This window comes from Balearica regulorum, chromosome 4, assembly GCF_011004875.1.
Source record: "Balearica regulorum gibbericeps isolate bBalReg1 chromosome 4, bBalReg1.pri, whole genome shotgun sequence".
In the NCBI taxonomy this organism is placed as follows: domain Eukaryota; kingdom Metazoa; phylum Chordata; class Aves; order Gruiformes; family Gruidae; genus Balearica; species Balearica regulorum.
In genome coordinates, this window is record NC_046187.1 from 17,361,487 (window position 1) to 17,382,275 (window position 20,789).

At 35.5% G+C, this 20,789-nt stretch overlaps 1 protein-coding gene across 2 annotated transcripts in view; it reads right to left on the bottom strand.

The window, feature by feature from the left end:
- Positions 1-20,789, bottom strand: part of LRBA (LPS responsive beige-like anchor protein) — a 419,285-nt gene that overhangs the window by 341,355 nt on the left and 57,141 nt on the right. For both annotated transcript variants that reach the window (XM_075751281.1, XM_075751280.1), the window contains exons 12-22: positions 19,892-20,000; positions 19,641-19,793; positions 18,445-18,613; positions 16,428-16,507; positions 14,885-14,947; positions 12,958-13,055; positions 9,742-9,834; positions 8,790-8,898; positions 8,154-8,235; positions 6,350-6,473; positions 5,915-6,107 (exon numbers count right to left, since the gene is read on the bottom strand). In XM_075751281.1, coding sequence (XP_075607396.1) covers positions 5,915-6,107; positions 6,350-6,473; positions 8,154-8,235; positions 8,790-8,898; positions 9,742-9,834; positions 12,958-13,055; positions 14,885-14,947; positions 16,428-16,507; positions 18,445-18,613; positions 19,641-19,793; positions 19,892-20,000 — 1,273 coding nt within the window. The remainder of the gene's footprint in view (positions 1-5,914; positions 6,108-6,349; positions 6,474-8,153; positions 8,236-8,789; positions 8,899-9,741; positions 9,835-12,957; positions 13,056-14,884; positions 14,948-16,427; positions 16,508-18,444; positions 18,614-19,640; positions 19,794-19,891; positions 20,001-20,789) is intronic.

The following is a 20,789-nucleotide window of genomic DNA, read 5'->3' on the forward strand; positions in this document are numbered from 1 at the left end:
TGAAGTGAAAGATAGAAAGGTACTGTGTGCACCATACACTCACTTACAGTCTGTAACCCACTGACCTGAGGAATCTCTGGGTTATTTCTGAGTGGGTCACAGAAGAAAGCTAAGAAAAGCAAATTAACATATATTATGCAGGACACTACATATGAGAAGTTTCTAGAAGGAGTCTAAGTTTTCACCAAAAAAAAAAACATTCACTGACACACAAGGGCTGGGGGGAGAAAGAAAACCATTGTACCAAGACATTTTCACATTCCTGCATCCTGCATTTTCATCTAAGTAGTAATACTTTTGCCTTTTTTATCCTCAGCTTGAGGGAAAAATATGCATGCAAATTAATTTCTACAATAAGAAAGTAAGAACTAGTAAATATAACTCATAAAAGTCTTTGCTTATCTGAGACATAATTTTATGCATGTTGGCAGTGTTTTATTTTCAAAGCAAGTCAAGGTATAGCTTACTGTTACATCACCATACAATAATAAATGGAAATAGCATACCAAACATGTATTTGCTCATTTTCACGAATGCAACTATTGCTTTTAATTTGTTTAAATTGCAATACATGAGCACATTATCCTCTCAAGGTATATATTTCCTCTCTATCTCAATCCCTGTCACCATTCCTCCAGTTCAACAGACTGTCAAATTCTGCCTTGTGCACATTTGATACTTAGTTATTAACAAGAATATGTTGTAATTAAATTCAGTGTTTATCAGTCTGCATTGTCATAATAGCCAGATATAGGTCTTGTGCACTTCTCTGGCCATCCTTTTGCAATGTGTCCATGTGTTGTTGGTAGCCCTGTAGCAGGGACTCCACATCCATCATTTCAACTCACGGCCCAGAGGCTCAATTCAGTCCCCACAGCCATAACCTGAACACAGGTGGCAGCAAGTCTGGAGGAGCGTTGCCTCAAACTCTGCAGCAACAGCAAAGGAGGCCACTAACAACTCCTGAGGCTCAGACACAGGTCCCATCTTCCAATGATTTTTATATCAAGTTATACAGATGAGAATCCATTCTTTCATTGGTCATCTTTGCTTAGGAAGACTCTCTCATAGCTGCTTGCCTCTTTATGCATCAGTTCTTTCCACTGCAAATGCTTCCCCATTTCTTCTTTTTGAGACCTCTGTGACTTCTCGACCAGTAGCAAATCTCTATTACACTCTTCTGTGTGGCTTCCACTACCCAGCTGATCCTGTTCTTTGCTGCTTTGTAAATTCTCAGTTTACCTTGCTTAGTCTACTCCTATCCCCTATTTCACACTTTTCTTTCGGTTCGAATTAGTCAAATTTTAGTATCCTGCAGCTTTATTCATGACATTCCACTCACTCAAACTGAATGATGAGATGGAGGAGCTCCCACACATGCTGCATGCATAAGAGCCCATCAGTGGTACAGATGCCTCCTCCCAACTATTCTGCCTGCTGAATAATGAAAATACTTTCTTCTCCTCAGAGGCATTGATTAAGAAAAGCATTCCCACACACCTACTAGAAAAGAAGCTGTAACAAGGAAACACCTAGAAAAGGTGAAGGATTGCATCACAACCACACATCTTGGAGGGTGCACAGCTTTAAAGGAGGCTGCACATTCTAGTCTCCAAGTTCTTTCTGCTCTCCCTAAGTGATCCCCCTGAGAATAATTTCTATCTAGAATAAGCAACAGTTTTTCATAAATAACTATTTATACCATAAGAATGAACCCCACATTTAAGCATTTCAAGTGTGCTACTTAATTTGCATCTCCCTCAGGTTTGCTTCATTGATACATTGGGCATAGCACAATTGAAAACCAAAAACCTGCAGTAGCACAACCACCCTCTTGGCTAGCTACCTCCGCTTCCCCTCAGGGCAATGCAGACACTTTTCAGAGGACTGAAGAACATCTGGAGCCTTCAAAATGCCCGCACATACCACTGTGGGAGACCCTACCTTCTTCAAGACAGGGAGAAAAAATGGAGACAAAACCCTCCTCAATAACTCATGAATGCCAATGGGATTTGGACTGAAGAGATCCTGATGGCCTGTTACTTTCTAAAACTACTGAGCCATGTTCACTTCTCTGCAAATTAGTTTTTAAATTGCCATCATATATTAACTCCTCCGCCACCTAATCTTTGCCACTTTTGCCAGTTTTCCCTCATCTGACAGTGATGAAAATCAGGCAAACATAACACATGTAAACGCTGTGCACACTTTTTTTTTTCCCCCTCTTGTATTAAATGAGTGCAGCACCAAAGAACATACAAATTTACTTAAATTCACCAATGTATATTACAACCTTACTTCCTTAGACTGAAAACTAACAATAATTTAGAAATACATTGTATGTTAAAGTCACAGTACTAACATTTCAATATTATCCTTCTTCCCATTCAGATCAGTGAACAAAATTTTTTCCACTAATACAGCAATTTCCGCTTATACATATTAACATTTCTGAATCTTACTCAACAAAAATTTCTTGACCCTCTAAAAAAAATAAAAACAGAATTTACCCAAATATCTTCTTTTTAACCAAGTCACGTGGTCACATGATGCAACTTTTTAAAAGTAAAATATATTTAAAGGCCTGAAATAAGCAAATGTTAGTTCTTCCCGATAGTTTCAAACATTCAGATAATTTAGGAGGAGTGTACTATACTGTGTAAATCATTATAGTCTCTTAAAACTTGGGGAAGCTGAAAGGTCAAAAAGGCAAGTTGTCCACCATTCTTTACTTGTTTCCTATTATTAACCCCAAAATCATTGGTCCTTTTACAAAGTAACAGGGCTGGACAGATAAAATCTAAGGCCTAGACAGCATGGTTACAATGTTTAAAAACCAGTTCTTAGATGCTTTCATAAATTCAGCACTGGCCGGTTAGAACCAACTGGAGTTGTGATTTAATTTTTTCATTAACATTTTTATTGAACTAGAAGCCACAGATTAAACACCTTTGTATACGCTGTGTTAATATTTGGAAAACATAAAAAAATATGAGCAACGTATATGAGTAATATTAAGAAATTTGGCTTTAAAAAGGTTACACACACCTTCTAAATTCTGAGTGCAAGGAAACCAATGTAGTCCAATTATGCTAGAAAAGCCGTTGCTGCTTACAAAACGTTGTGCAGCTGTTGGAGGAGAGGGTTACAGTGACAAACAGCTTCCCTGCTACAAAGGTGGCAGGAAATCTATCAAACTGGACAATAAAATTGCAATTGAGTTTCTTTGGCTTTTTATAGCAGCTGCATGTATCTTGATGTGTAGCTCTGCAAAACCTATCCAATTCTGTAACACTAGTCCTTTATGTACTAGTTCTTTATCATAGAATGGTGTTATAAATTAGTGGCAAGAATGGCGCAAAGGGTTGTAAAAACGAAAAATAAGCAGTAACCCAATACAATTAGAGATGAAATAATAAAACCACAAATTGGTTATTCTCTTAGCAATGTTAAGGAAATATTTTTGTTCCCATAATTCCCACATTACTTTGAAAGCATGCTAGAAATCAAAAACATCTGAGATGCACTTAGCATCAAACATTTTGCCCACTGAATTATGTCTACACCATGTTATGTGTGAATCTATATGAATCTCAATATTGGTGTAATAGGATACAAGAATATCCAAAAGAAGTAAAATTAGAGGGATTAAAATTAATTATCACTGGATATTAATATCAGTTTACAAGGAAATTTTCAAGTGATCAGTAAGGCTTTACCACAAAGAGCTTTTTTGTGATTTATCCTTATGTATTCTTATGTAATTAAAAGATAGTCATGAAACATCATCTAGTTGCGTGTATTATTTATAAAGCATATTATTTATAAAAAAGTTCAAATGGCAAATGCATAGTAAAGTAGAAAAAAAAAATCCAGTTTTAAAATCCTTGATTATTGCATCACCATTCATATCACTATTGTTAAGTTAGTTTCTAGGTGGTTTTGTTGTTTAACCATTTTCATTTAGGCTTCTGGAACTGGATAATATTAGCACCAATGTCCAAACAAGCTGAACTCCTTTACGGTTCCTTCAAAATTACACCACCGCTCTGCCCACAGTCATACACTTCTAACCTTGCCACTGTTCAACTTCCTCTGAAGCAGGCTGGAAGAACAGTCAGTCCTTACATATTGACTGGAAAGCCAAAGTTAAACTTGGGAAAACTGATACATGAAGTTACATCCACAACCAAGGATACCTCACTATGCCAGGAATCAAAAATGAGAAACACAAAGAGCGAAGCACATCATTTTCTCATTCACTATTGCACAAAAACATGCACCCTTTCGAAAAAAACTCTGAAAACAACATTACCTATACCTCATTTTTTGGGGGGTATTTTCTAAAACTGGAGGTTTTTTCTTAACATTTGACTGTGGCATCACAGTAAAATCTTGGGTTTTCCTCTATGAACTCCAGACCATTTATCTGCCACATTAAATCACTGAAGATAATGACCAAAAATCCATATAATTATTTTGACATAGAAGCTGTTTAAATGAGATTTCCGACATTACATTATCTCACAAAAAGAGACTAAGAATAAAACTACAGCTTATAAGATAATATAATAGATAATTTTTAAATTCAATACATCAAAGTTCTGTATAAGAGAGGTGGAAAGGTGATCTGCGTTGACTCACCTCTCCATCTTTCCCCAGGGACAGCTCCCTAGAAATTCCCAGCAATCACAGAAATGCTTTAAATTATACCAGTTTCTATAAACGCACATTAGGGACCCTTACTCCAGCTACAGCTTTCCACTGTACAATCTGCTCCACCCATGCCCTCTGCATCTTGGGGGAAAGAGAGGGAACAGGTTTTTTGAAGACTGCAGAGCCGACACCAAAGAAGGTTAAGGATATTTTAATACCTAAAACACCATCTCTGTAAGGGTTAAAATTTGGCCCTGGATTCCTTGCACCTGGATTACATTTAGCTGAGTGACTATCTAATGACATTATTTCACACACTGTTACATGGATTTCTACATTTGTCTCCCCACAGCCCAATAATCCACATCGAGCTATAAATGCGACAAATAAACAGAGTTGCAAAATAGCAGTATTCCAGCTGTCTGCAGAGACTCACTTTTCAGAAAAAAAAATCATATAAAATCAAGGACCTCAGAAATGCTAACAATTCTTTAGAATCATAATATGATCTTTAGGATTCACTGATGTCCTTTTCACACAGTTAAGTGTGAAATATATACTTAGAAATATATACTTTATAATTTAATTCATCTTAGGTAAATATTTCTGATAAACCAGAATAATTACAAGGCCCACAGTGGCCTCACTCTTTTGTTCAGAATAAGGCAGGGCAGTTATCTTTTATACTACCGTGCCTTGTTCGAAGATCCACTAGTAACTTTTATGATATAATTCTGGTTGCAATAATAACAAAAAAACGGACAGAAGAATAAGGAAGGGTAATAGTCTCATTCATACTGCAAGGATTTGCATTCTCATCCTGTATTCCGTAACAGCTTAACAGCTGAAGCATCTGTCTTAACTTCAATTTCTTTTCTTTTTACCGGTTTGACAGCCTTTTGATGTTACTAAAAGGTATTTTTGTTTATGAATAGATACAGTGCGCCACCTTGTGTTCATGCCATTATTAAAAACCAAAACCAGCACAAATTTTTCAGAAATGCTCCTGAAATTTTATTATCTTATTTTTCAAAATATGTGCAATTTTCAGTATAAACTAATACTATCACAGTTTGAGCAAAATCAAAAAAAGATTTGTCTTCAAACAAAGTTATGCCCAGAAACAGATATGAACACTGGACTTTTATTTAGCTACTGACTTTCACTTCAAGACTACCTCACTGTATGATAAGCACTTTAACGCTCTAAATCTAATTACACAGCGTAACAAATTTTCACAACTATTTCCAACACTCACCTTTGAATGTGTGATTGACAGCGTATCCACCCAAACACGCCAGCCACCCCACTCATATTTGATTGCATGGTAGAGCAAAATTCGAAATATGGTATACACCATCTCAGTTATCTTCTGCTCCTCAGAAGTCTTCGGATTAAAACAGCAGAGGGAAAGCATCCACTCCTGCCAGACGGAGCACTGCAACAAACTCCTGCAAAATATACACATGCTATTTAATCAAATTTCAAAATCTATCTTAAAATATACATCAGCTAAGTCAAGAATTCAACATGTTTAAAACTGCTATATGCAAGCTTCTCTAATTTTACATATTTAAGACTATACTTAGAATTTGCTGAACAGCAATGAAGCTGTATCTGCCTAATGAGTCTAATTTACTACGAGACCTTATTACTTACTTTGTATACATGTGCATACAGCCAGCTATCTTACCTCCTATTTTCTCTGCTGTTATTAAAAAGCTTAATCATATCTGAGAGAAAGGCTCGTCGAACCTCCAGAGTTTCTGGACATTGCGGAGAATTACGCAGCAGGATTGCAATAACCTTCAGAATCTCTGTAAAACAGTTCATGAGCAACAAACTATTAGTACAGCATAAACTACAGGACATCTTCCAATATTATTTGTACAAGAAAAGTAACTGTACATAAAGAAAGTTTTATACTGAGAAAAAGTACATCTCGAAGTAGAACATTTAATTAATACAAATCCCTTCTTCCAAGACTTCTGGTCACCATTGGGGGATTTGCAGGCCTACACAGTTGAAGAAAATGGAATCCAAGTTAAATTATTCTGATTTTTTGAATTATCAAGTTTAAGCAACACAAAGGTGACCTCATGACAAATGACAAGCTTCTGAATCTCTCAGAACCTTTTTCTAAGGAAGTTCACATAATATAATGCATATATTATAAAATCAATATATGAAGAAAATTCATAGATTTTGCTCTATCTTAATAATATTGAATTTTTTAAGAATGTGAACAGCTTCTAATTATACTTAATTTCTGTTATAAAAAAAGTTTGAGAAATGGGACAAAAACTTCATGATATTATGCTCATGAAAGATGAAATTTTGTTTCATATATTTTTAGTAGACAGTCAAAATCGTGGGTACATTCCACTGTTTGAAGCAGTGGGGCAGTCACTGTTCTTGTTACTTAAAAAAAGTTAACTTTGTAAATAAATTAGGGTGCTATTTGAGCATGGTCACCGTGATAGTCTCATTTCACCTTGTACTATTTCTTTAAAAAGAGAAATTCATTATTTGAGAATATTAGCACTGATCTTAAAGTAGTCTAGAAGTCACTCTTCCTACTAGACCTAGATAATTCCAGACTCACGCCTCACACTACAAATAATCTGTATTAACCACAGCAGTGACTGCCAACTTCAAAAAAATCTTAAGAGAAAGGAACAGAAATCTCCTCAGATCTCCTGCTTCATTCAGATCTACTAGAAGGCAAATGGCATGCTGCAACTCGATTTCTTTCCTCTGTCTCTGCTTTGCTTGCCTTTCTCTTCCTCCACTTTCTACATGAAGCAAACCCACAACTATGACCTACATTTAATGACAAAGCAGCTATGAAAGTGAAAAATCTATTATTTCTCCAGAAAAAATGAACTCCCAAAGCAATCATAAGTCCATTGTATTATGTACAGAGCACATTAATAATGCACATAATTCAGGAAAGGAAATCAGTATTTTCTCTTAGTTTAAAAGACATCTAAAGTTTCATATCAAGATATTTCCCATAAAGTAAGCTACCCAAAACAGTGAGCAGATACATTTCTCCTACTTTCCATCTAGCGCTGTCATACTGAATGTAATTTAAGATGAAGGTTGTTTCCATATTTCAGGTAATTTTGTCTGACATCACTAAATAATGCAATCAGAACTTTGCTGGAACCTTAACATGTATTAAATCAAAGTATCCTGTGCATGCAAGTCTTGAAAAACCATTTCATAACATGACTGCACAGCCAAAAAGGGTGAGTTATGAACTACATACACATTTAGACACATAAAACGTCTTTCAAAAAAGCTATAGAGACATACTTCCTAAATAACTCCAACTAAATGCACATTATATTTCCTTCTGTATGAAAAACAATGTAAAACTAAGATGAGAATTAAGACTGGTGGATGTAATTAATAGGCTTTCTCATGTTCTGTTTTGTTTTTTAGAGCAGACTTTTCTTAAGGTAGCACTTAGAAGTGTGTATGATTCTTACGAGGATTTTGTATCTTCACTGTTGAATCTGGGTCAGGATGTTGTTTATGTATCACTTGAGTACAAATCTGTTCAGTCAGAATCTAGCAAGAAAGAAGAAGATGCCATATCAATGTTCATAAAGGCAGCTTACTGAAAAACAGTTGGATACATCCTTCATACAGCACCGCCATTATTTCACCATAGTTCTAAAAATTATCCAAAAAAACCCTACTTGTCTTTCTTGATAATTTATTTCAACCTGTTCCTAAAATTTTACTCTAAACTATTTTTTTTGCTTTCTCTTAAGCACATACTGTTATTTTAAATACACTGGAAGAGAAACCTGAATCTAACCAAAACAATCATCATAAGGCAAGATCATTGCTATAATAAAATTCCACATATATATGAGTGTCTGCCTGAGACATTCAGGTTACTCATTATCTAGAATTGTTCATAATGAGCATAACCAAGTTAAGGCGGGGGGAATATCTTGAGTAGTGAGCTTGGGGGGAAAAAAAAAAGCAGCACTCAGCTGCATCACGCTAAGGTTTAATGTCATCTGGAACATATCAGCACAAATATGTAAGCAATTTTCTAACAGTGTCTTACAAGTAATTAGGAAGATTGGATCCTAACTACAGTATATTACTACCTCAAATAGGACATTATATGTGGTCATGGTGATTAAGCTTGTCTGAAGCATCAGCCTTTCAGCCAACAAAGAGAACAATCCATGTCCAAGCATGACTTCAGCTTTTCTCCTAAAATAGTACAGAAAGATAAAATAAAAACTTATGTATTTAACTTGCTTGGGGGGAGGGGGGTAGTTTATAAAGTGTGCCTCAGGAAATATGAAGTCACTGGCAACATCGTTTTCTCTTTTGTTCCTTAAGTCTTTCACTTTTAGTTAAGGAAAAGGGCAAGGATTCAGATTCTGAAAGGACAAGTCATTCCCTGAAGACAGAGATGGTTAACTTTCTTCCATAAATGCGGTCCACTCACCCATGGGCCTAAAAAGCTGAAACACACCCTTAGGAATTTCTTGATAAACACCAGGGAAAGGGCATCTTTGTCCTCATTTCACTCAAAAATACAACCATGGACAGCGATCTCAATAGTTATCTACTGTCATAGACAACTTGAGACATACTAAAATCTAGTTCTCAGTAACACAAGGTTCAATCTCACCAGTCTAATTCTTGCTACCAATTTTAATGTAATTATGGAAAAAGACCACTTTAAAAAGCAGCCAGCTATACCACAAGTAGGTATTAAATGAACTTGGTGAGGAAGTGATAATGCCCGGACCCTAGTTGCCAATAACAAGTAACTCCACCACATCAGAAATGTAAAGATGACAAACAAACTGAAGGGTACTTGAAGAATAGTAGCTCCTATTCAGTGAAGCATATTTAGTGACTAACCTCCAATATAGCTTTTTTTTTCTACTTCACATACATACAAACATATGTGTGTGTATATATATACACACACATACACACCAAATAATATATACACAATATATACGGCATGTGTGTGTCACAACCTACCTTTTTTCCTTCTTTTTTGGTGGGGTTTGTTTTAAGACCTAAACCAGTACTTACTTTGGAGACAGATGCTTTAAGAAATATCCCATCACTTTTAGAGCTTGCACCCTGATGCCTTCACTTTGTGATGCTAAAAGCTTGTAGACAACCCTAAGCAGAGAAAACAGAAGGCCTCCTAAAAGAGTCGAAATACACAGAATTTTTGGAATGACAAATTAACTGCAGTAGACTGCACATAAATTTACATCTAAGCCTAATTTAAAAGAATTACTATAAGACATTTCTGTTAAGAGCACAATAGGTTGTGATTTCACATTTTATAATTACACTTAGAGATATTTAATCAAATTTAAGTATCTCACAAATATCAATAAATAAAACATGCTATGAAATTACATGTGCAATTCCTACATTGAAAATTGTCGATCTGATATTTTATCCAGAAAAGTAAGCAATTGGTTTAGTATAAATGTGGCTGGATAAGAATAGCCATGTATGGAGAGGGATTTATCACTAGCACTAATATTTGACATCTGTGCACACTGTTGCTCCCTCAAGGGGGATAGAGGAAGACACCAAGTGAGGAGGCATTCTTCTCATTTCACCTACATCAGTCTCTGCTCTTCACCTCCTTATGATTATGCTCTACACATGCTTATGATTCTCCACTAAGAAGGTTTAAGAAGAAAGTCAAAGGGCATGAGGGCCATGTCTGTAGCAAACTACTAGACTTAACTAGCAGAACAGTTCTAGCTGAAGATTTCCTAAGAAAGAAAATGAGACTGTAATAAACACAGCAAGGAAAGTGTCAATGTAACTGATGAAAGTCTAGTAAATTAATAAACAACCGGAAGTACAGTCTTACAGTGAGAAGTGTTCAGTAAGCTCAAATATATTTGACATTACCACTTCGACCTGTGATACTGCACAAATCTCATCACATGTATCGATGCCTTCCTCTCCCCGAATAAAAAGAAATCAGACTAGTATTTAATCTTAACTTCTCAAACATTTATTTGCAGTACATTAAAGGTTAATCTTTTATTAAATGAAGTTTATTTACACAGTGAAGAATTCTAATAATGGCCTTCTGTCAATGTAAAGAATAACAAACGCAAGTTTTTGATCTTTGTAAATCTCCCATAAAAACTTAAGACCTCTAAATGTATTTATCAGTTACATCTAATTTCATTCATTGCTTTCTTTTTAGACAGTAAGGTGCTTATGACCATGTCACTATCTGATTTTAGTTGGGCTACGGTTCATGGTATTGGACAGATCTCTGAATTTGTGAAATATGATTTAGCTTATACCTACACGGACTACCAAGCTCTCTCTGAAAAAAGAAAAGTTTAATTTCCTAATGCTCCAAGAAATTGGAACAGAAGGCACTCTACTCAGCCTTTACTGATGAGTAAGTTCTTGACAAAATTTGTATCACACTTTTTTGTGGGTGGAGGGGGGGAAATAAATACCTACTTTCAATGATTCTTGAGTCTTTCCAAAAATATGTCTTATTACAATACTTCATTTTAGATCAGCAAGTTGTAAAGAATTCAAAGGACTTATTCAAGTTTTTAGGCCTATACATAACTGATGACTCATCACTACTTACATATTCCTTCACTTTTACATACCTAAAAATATTACCCAGGACACCTAATCCAAGGCAAAAAAAAAAAAAAAAAAATCTAGTTCTATACCAGGGTTTAAGTGACAACCCAGGAGTGATTATAAAACAGTTATCTATAACAAATAACTTATCCTGGAGAAAGCTACAGCCACAGCAACTATAGAAGCAAAAAAATGAGCAAGCCTACGATACAACGTTCATTCAAGCAATATAATCCATTTCTCTGCTTGTTTTAACAGAACAGTATGAGGGTTACTTAACTGTATAGAAAACAAATATTTCCTTATGCTTATTATTTCTTTAGTAGATTGGTTACTTTTAAAAAATTTTAATTAAAAGCTCCAAATATTTATAAAGCTTTGTAAAATTATTTTTAAATTCCAAGAATATGGTGGTTTAATTCCAAAAATAAGCATAGACGCAACCCGTTAAGTGACTGGAAACAATACAGGAGCATGGAATGTAACAAACGAGACAGGAAAACAAAGTGATTTCTCACTGTGGACTCACTATTCATGCTGACTTGCCCATATACTAGTTAATAAAAAAGAAAATGTCTACTGCCAGTTGTTAAATAAAAACAAACATATTGCATTGGAGACTGAACATGACATTCAAATGCTTTATTATTTAGAGTTTTTATTAGTTTCCCATAGCATAATACATTACCATACAAATGAAGTCAAAGCTGAAGAAAGTGGGTAAATTAAAAAAAATAAAAAAAATCAGCCTAGCACTAAAAGGGGAGAAAACAATTATGAACATGCCTGAATGTTGTCTCTTGAGAAAGGGCAACTGAAAAAAAATATATGTATAAATAGGGGTTAACCAATAGGTGCAACAAAATGTATGAAGTGAGACTCTGCCTTTACACAGCAAGAGAATTACTATTCCACATACCCTTCTAGGAATAGTTCTTACATTTGTTTGCCTGTTCCAGTTTTTTTCCCCCCACTATGTTCAAGCAGGTTCATTTTAAATTGGAAAAGTTCAATAATGTGACCACTCTGAGAGCCACAACACAAAATCAGAGTCATAACTTAGTCTTTTTCTAGTAGATCTTCTCTTATGCTTTTACTGTTTACTAGTAGAGTTTGCTACTTTCTCTACTCTTCTCTCACAATAGCGTTAAACAATATTTTTCTGTTTGTCCGGAAAAAGTCATTGTGAACAATCTCTACCACAAAGTGTTAAATTTAAACAAAGAAAAGGTTCCTTCCACAAAAGTCCCATAATGTTTTACACGTAAAAAAAGGAAAGAAAACTAACAAAGATCAGAAGAAATCTGAACCAATTTGTCTGCCCATTTTCAGTTCTAACATATGTAAGAATGGGAGGCTAAAGACTAAGCGCTAGGTAGATGAAGAATAAACATAAATGTATAGACTAACTCAAATTGATCACTACCTGTTTGAGAGTGACTGACAGCTTGGAAACATTAAAAAAAAAAAACCCAGACCCTCATTGATAATAAATCCAACATCAGCTCTTGTCAAAAGAGCACCTGGACACAAACATTTCCCAAGATGAGGAATCTAATATTGCAACAGATACACTGAGGAGGACCTTTCAGTTTTCTAGGAAGCAACATGTATGTCAAAATACTATTTCCTTTTCCCACTTAGAAAATTTGAACTTACTGTAATCCATTCCTCTGATCAAAAGCAGGGATCATAGAACTGGGATGCTCTGACATCAGAGCAACAAGCAACTGCAAGACATCCATTAGATTGTCATCCTGTTGAATAAAAGTTACAAATCTGAATTTAAAATGGATGTATGCATTGTTTTGGTTAAAAGAACTACTACAAAATATTTCAAAATTATCTGGAGAATAATAGTCAACCAAAGACCAAAACAATCAGGCCAGGATCAAAAGAGCTACAGATCTGGAAGGCAAGTGCAGGAGAAAATATTACCACAAAAAACCCTTTATGTTTTTTAGAGTGAAAAGCGATACAGCTGTGTCTGGGATGTGAGCCTTTGACAGGGAATGGACTATTGCACTATGCTATTTTCTTCCACACACACGCTCACTTGTTTGCATGTGTATTTCCCCCTCTTTTACTGCACAGGAGCTAGAAACATACTGCTGCACATTTTCTGGGGCACAGGATGGTGTTTAATGCAGAATCTCTACTAACAAATGTTCAAGCCCAGGAAAAAAAAAAAAAAAGAAGAAAAAAACACCCACCTGTCACAGACAATATTTAAAATGGGTAATTCAAGCTGCTCAGTTAAGTTTTTCATATCACTAGCCTCAAGCACTCTAAACTACAGTTTATTAATTTGTTCCAAGTTACTTAAAACTAAAAAATAACCTACAAAAGTAGCAAAATGCAACTGTCTCCCCATTCTTTCCGGTATTAAAATGAAAGCTCATTAAAAACAAGCAAACTTTCCAACAAATATATGTTTCTTTTTTTGAACAAATATTCTGATTCTTTCTCTGTTAGAGAACCAGTTTTACATCCCCTGAATAACTGTGTTCACCTGGTAACATTATTAGCTTAAATTACAGATGCTATCACTGATGCATGAGCCCTATGAGAAGGCTGAATTTCACTTCCCCCCCCCTCCCCTGCCACATTGATTTTTTTCTGAATTTACAACTAGATACCTAATTCTATGGGATTCAGTATTCATGGATCTTTTAGGCTTTTTTAGACTTGACTAACTGCTAAGATAGTTAAAATATCACTTCCTCATCTGAAGGCTATATAAAGCTTCTGCTATTTGGGTTTACTCTTACATGTTACCAAGAGTCTTATATTTTACATCTTCATACAAAGTAGAATGATTTAATTTGCTTGACCATGGTATTACCAGGTAGTAGTAACCAGCACAGAGAATAAAAGGAAAATATAGGTGTAAACACAAAAAAGAAAAAAAAATCCATACTGCTTGAAGTGAAGTTCAATTAATTCCTTATTTTACCCATTTCAAGCACCCTTACAGAGATGAGATCAGTTAGATTTATGTCCCCATTTCCCTTGTCTTTGATGTTGCATCTGGCATAAAGTGCCTTTTCCTGGTGCTAAAATATGAAGATGCAGATGTATCAGTGGTAACCAACATTTTCTCCCAATTAAGTTTATATGATTCTCTTAGATGCCATTAACATACATCTTTATTTTTGAATGCATGTTTTCAATTTTATTAGTTTATTTAAGAAGCAAAATAAAAAGGAGAGAAAAACAAAACAAAAAATATTACTTAGGCAGCATAAAACAAGGTTTTGTCTCTTTTTTTTTTTTTTTTTTTAAAGTCAGTCGCACCATCTGTTTTTCTGCTTGGTAAATCGGTTCGCAGCACAACATAAGAAACCATTTTGAATTACTGGCTTAATGAACTTCAATCTAACATTGAACATAGTGCTTAAATCACTACAAGAATATTGGCAATTCAGCACAGTACACTAAAGAGTTGGACAATGTTTGCTACTTCCTCTACAGAGCCATCTTGTGGCATAAAGAAGGTAATATTTGAAAATATTCAAATATTTGGTGGTCACAAACAGCAGAAGTAGTATCTCTCCCTCCACCCCCAGCCCAAATTAAATATTACCTCATGTATAGTGAGCAGATAATTGAGGATAGCTTGCAATTCATCTTCTTTTATTCCATAGTCCTTTAAAAACAATCAGGTTTTAACTATCATCTTTCAAATACAAAAGTACTGTTCCCAAAAGAGCATTATTACAAGCCATGGTTATATACAGAGCAAGTCCCACAAGACAAATTTGTTTTCACTTGGTGCTATAATAGCTTTGAGATGGAAGGTAGTCTTTTCTCTGCCCAAAAAATACCCATTGAAGATTTAAAAAGTGCATTAAAAGACAACTCCAATACAAGCATAAAAATAAGCTAGATAGTAATATAGTACATGAAATTGTTAGAGTAACACATGTTAATTGATACAGATAATTGGAACTGAGAGCTTCCTATTAATAGAATTAAATTAAGGTGGCAAAGAGGATTCCAAAGTAGAGCTGGATGTTTAATTGTGAGCCTTTTAGCTATGCCTACAGATGAGTTTGCTTCTTATTTTCCACTACAGAACCCTATCTTCAGTGACAATCAACTCTGCAGAAGCTTAAATCATTTATGGCATCTATGTCAGGAATATGCCTTGAGGTCTTTTTGGTGAAGATAAAACAAACCCCAACAGTTTCTAAGATCAGAATGAGGGAAGGGAAAAGCAGGTTTTTATTTTTTAAAGTCTCTCATTTCCCGAAAAAATTTTACACCACTTTGTAGAAATACAAAAATTGCAGAAAAATCAACCTTTTATGATGGACATGCTTTTTACTGTCCTTGTGGAACTCTATCCAAAACTGTCCAAGTTACAAATCTCTGACAGAAATTTAAAAAAATAATAATAAAAATGGAGGTAACACTTAATGAAAGTCTTCTGGAGTTTGGTAGCTAAATTGTCCCTGATACTTCAATTGCAGAATGCCCAAATTAAAGAAAGAGTATGAGAGTCAAGAGCAGAAATTCTCTGGTAGTTACTCCTCCGTACTGCTGGGGCTAAGGGTAGCAGCACAGACAGCATACTGGTCCCTTAGCAACACAGAGGAAGAGGGGAAAAGGGACCTAGATTCAAACACAGAAAAGAGTCTACAGAAGGGAGAGGAGTGAGATCAGAGCTTACAAAAGGAAAGGGTTAAGAAGACTGTATAAGCAGTACAACTGCTGAATTTCAATATTCCTCTAATGTCTAACAAACAGTTGTGAAACTTATTGGTAGAGTTTTTCTGATCCTCCTCTGTCCTACTGGCCCACTGCATATAATGTCAAATGTTGCTCTTTAAGCACTTCTGATGCAGGTGTCAAAAACAAAATATGGAATCAAATACTTATTTCCCCATAGTAAAATTTCTAAGTTAGACAATTAACAGCTCCTCTTTTGATAAAAACAGCTTAAAAGGGAGAAAAACACATCTTTAGCACTGCTGTCTGTGGCAAGAGCCACAACAAAAAGATGCACCTTGCATGGTGTTTCTATTATTTGTTTACAACATTCAACATTTTTAGAAAAAATGCTATATTAAAGTGCATTTATTTATGAAAGGAAACTTAAATATCATAAGTTATAGTTATCTTACCTTCATCACTAGCTGTTTAATGAACATCAACAAGAAGGCTCGCAGAGATAAAATCTCTTTTTGAGTAGGTCGTGGCCCATCTAAAAAAGAAGAAAAGTAGACAGATGAAATGCAAATTAACACCTGTTATTAGCATAGCATGCATATTCACATAAAGAAAAAATATATTCTCAGTGAAGAGGGCAAAGTTCTAAGTAGTTATCTTTCCTCCACTTCAGATTACTAAATAGGAATGCAATTTATCACTCTGTATTTGTACAATGCCCAACCAGTGAGGGTCTACTAATGCTTTTATTAAATACAGTTTTCTAAACCTCTCTAAATTCTTTTCATGATTTTACCACTTCCTTCCAGTGTCCAAAAGCCAACTTCATGCAAGGAAATGGACTGATAAGAACTTTATGTCAGAATTTCCAGATTCAAATTTTTGCAGTTTACAATTGTTTTTAAAGTTATTCTGCTAAAACTCAAAGGAAGAACTACATGCCATTATTACACATTGGCTATATGCACAACAAAAATCAATCTTACAATGCTATACATTAAGATTACCTTGAAAGCCATGATTTGATTTGTTAACTCAAAGTCAAAAGGACTTTCTTCTGCCATTCCTGTGTAAAGCAGACTTTCACTAAAACATTTTAAATACTCAAACACTGAGAAGTTCCCAGGGGAGGCAAGGTTAAAAAAAACAGGTGCAACCAAATGTCAAAGACAAGTAAAAGCTTTCATACAGAACATAAACGAACTGTTGCAAATACATTTCTAGGGATAGTTTTTACATTGGTTCATAGGTTCACAGTTCTTACAATCTTAATCATAAGGGAAAAGCAAAACAACTAGCAAATCTAAGTGATCATACGAGTCTGATTTTACACAGTATAGGCTCACAGGCATATTTGGTTTAAGAATAGTTATCTTCAATATAGAACGGTCCAGTCGAAATAAGCCATTAAACTGTAATCATAAGACTATCTTACACAAACACTTCTAAATAAATCAGAAACTAAGCATCTCCATGTCTTCACTAAAAAGAAAGGAGAAAGCAAACATGCTTTTCTCCTTACAGGATGCAAAATACTGCAAAACAATCTTTGCAACCCTCTGACAGGAAGGGTTGGTCATTTTGAGAAGTTGGTGGCAGGAAGCTGGACACATTTAAGGAGCACTCACTCCCAGTACATCTAGCTCTTTCATCACCTGCTTCTCTCTGAAATTCCAGAGTCTTTCGCCTTTCTTCATTACAGGAGAGAGTAGAAGCATGTTATTCTCCCTTTGCGCCCAACCCCGTAAAAGACAGAACAACAGTTAGAAGACTTGTAAAGCCATACTTCCAAAAAGCATTAATTCCCTTATCTGTGCCAGTTCCATTTGTGTTTATGTTATGCTGATGCACACTTCACTTCTCCCAGTTCCTTTTACAGGACTTCTGAGTCAAGCAGCTATTCCTGTTGCTTTTTTCTTAGGATCAGTATTCTTGTTCTATGTTCCGTATCAATGACAAGCACTAAACACCTGTTCTAATTTTCTTATTACTTCTTTTGCCATGAGTTCGCTATCTGGATTAAGCATGCTTATTAAGCCATTTTCCAACAAGTTCAGATCCCTATGCCTGTCAGACTCAGTATGCCTGTTTTCAGCTATACTGCTATTATCAATAGATCTTACAAGCACTTAAAGCCTGTCCAGTACTTGAACAAGCTCCATAAAGAGATCAGATTCCCAGGCACAGCTCTACACTTTCAAAATCCTACCATTTCTCAGACCAATTCTATCTAGTATTAATTCATGCAGGTGACAAGAGGATATGACTTCTAAAGAAAGTTTCCATTAGTTTCTGGGAAAAAAGCTTTCAAGAATATCCTATGGACAAAAGCACACTGCTTGTACTGTTATAGTGAACCCACTACATTAAAATAAAATTCTTTCAGAAACATTTACAGTTCTATTCTATACATTGTATACAACATTTTTTTAAAACAATCATCAGCTTGTGACAGTGTAAGTTAATACATACCTACGCCCTTGGGAGTTATACCACTGCGATCCTGAGGATTCACTACCCAGTAATAATACTTGAGGGTATGCATGACCAAAAGAACTGTCCCAACCCGCCGGATTGCACCATATATGTTAACAGTGCCAATGAACTCAGTAGAAAGGTAAGTGTACAGGATCAGCTGAACCTACAACACCCAAATAGGAGAGGAAAAGTCATTACAGCAAAATTGCAACAGATCAGGCAACTACATTCTTAAATTTCATTTATTAAAATGTCTTAAAGAAATAGACTTTCTCTGCATAGCTCAGTCACAAAGCTCTTAAAAACCCTTGCAAACTGATGAAAAATTTCATTTTATTTCTAAAACTATAGAATGCTGTGGGGTTTTTAAGCTGCTCATAGGAGCATGAAAGCATGGTATTCACACAATCACAGATAGCTGAGATTGGAAGGCACCTCTGGAAATCATCTAGTCCATCTCTCTGTTCAGAACAGGGTCACACATGAAGTACTATAGAAAGGTGCACATTTATTGTAGGCTTAAGTATTCATTATGGGCTTAACTATTTAGATATCTTCTTTCCCTTTTTCTTCTGAGAAATAATGACTTAAATAATACTTAATAAATTAATTTAGCTCTAGCAAACATAAATGTTTTACGATGACTTCAACAGCAGCATTGTTAGTGCTGTCTCGGTTTTTTAAATGCAAAAGAAACCCTTATGGAGGGGGGAATCAAAAAATTTGGTAAGAAGTTTTCAAGCAGAACCAACTGCAAAGCCCACCCAAGCTGCTCACTCTCAGAGAACATAGATTCACCAAAACAAAAAATAATATGCAGGGAATATGTCAATTTAAATGAACACTTCAAATCCGGCACCCAGGATAATTTCTCTTAAAAATTGCTGAGTTTTTGCCAACTAACCCATCCAAAATTCCTTCTCAATCTACAACACTCACTGGGTCAGGGACTCCAGAAGTCACACCCAACTCTGCTCTGCAGAACACTGCAGGTTTCCAAACTCCCTGAAAACTTTGGGAGTCTGCAAAACTTGACAGTTACATGCAGAAAAGCAGAGTCTGAAAACAGCTCCTGTATGATTTCTGCTGGGGAGCCAGAACCTGTAATTCTTGGAGTCCAGGCTGAGTCTCAACACTCCCAAATCAATACATCATAAGATACCTTATTCATGAGAATAAGCAAATCTTACCTGTGCTGGAATATGAATCCATATTGCAGGATTAAGGAGAATATGATCACACAGCTGCTTCAGCAAGGGCACCCCATTGTGTAAGTTGCTCAGGTATTTTGAAAAGGCAAGGCAAAGTTCTAGTACAGCTCGGGTAACATGGGCTTTGGAAGACTGGAAAAGAAGATCTGCTTAAGTAAGAGCCCTGCAACAGTCTAGGAAAAGTATTTCTCAAAAAATGAATGTGAGACATCAAGAAAGATTTGCTTTACCCTTTCTAGGCTATATCCTATCACAAGGAAGCCCTTACAGGAAAGCATCTGTTCTTGCATAGCAATAGAGTTCTTCAATAACTCCATGATGAAAGCCAATAAAGTAGAACTGTAAAATAAAATGTTTTAGTAAAGAAAAATGTTTTAAAGGATTACAATGAGACAGAAATTATTTCCAAATTAACACTTCCATCACACAGCCCAGAGATACATTTAATGTGTTATATAAATGCTCAGATCAGAATTTTTAAAACAAAAGCAAGAGTAAATTTTGAAGGAATTTTGAAAGCTCTAACTTCTTGCTTTTAATTAATGCATTTCTAACTTGAAATTCAGGATTCTGAGATAACCGTGCAATAACAAAAATCTTCTGAAAACGCGTTCTTGCACAATGGCAACAGTTAAGAGTGTACTTCTCTCTGCTTCACATTTCACTCGCAAACTTCTGCAAGATCAGTAACAAATGCCATTGTACCTCTTACTGCTTTAGGATGAGCAGATATTGGAATATTTTTCTAGACACAGCTTTACTAATGGTTCAAGCTAATTCAACTCTGCGCTGCTGCCAGAAGGAAAGTTCATGCCCTTCCCCTTGTGTCACAGCACTAGTGCCTATGAATCAAGACCTTAGCCAGCTGAAAATCCTTCTATTGCTGGGACAGTTGCACCTGAATCTAATCCCTGACTCATTACATAGACGCCCAATCTGAGTCAGCTCAAGGGAGGCCCAGGAATGTACAAATGGGCTGAAGGAACATTGTGACCACCCCTTCTTAGCAACAATATGGATGTAGATCATCTTTAAACAGTCATGAAACTACAATTGCAACAAAACAAAGCAAACTACACCAGGATTCTAAAAAGCAATCCATTTGCTATTAATTATACTCTTCAACTT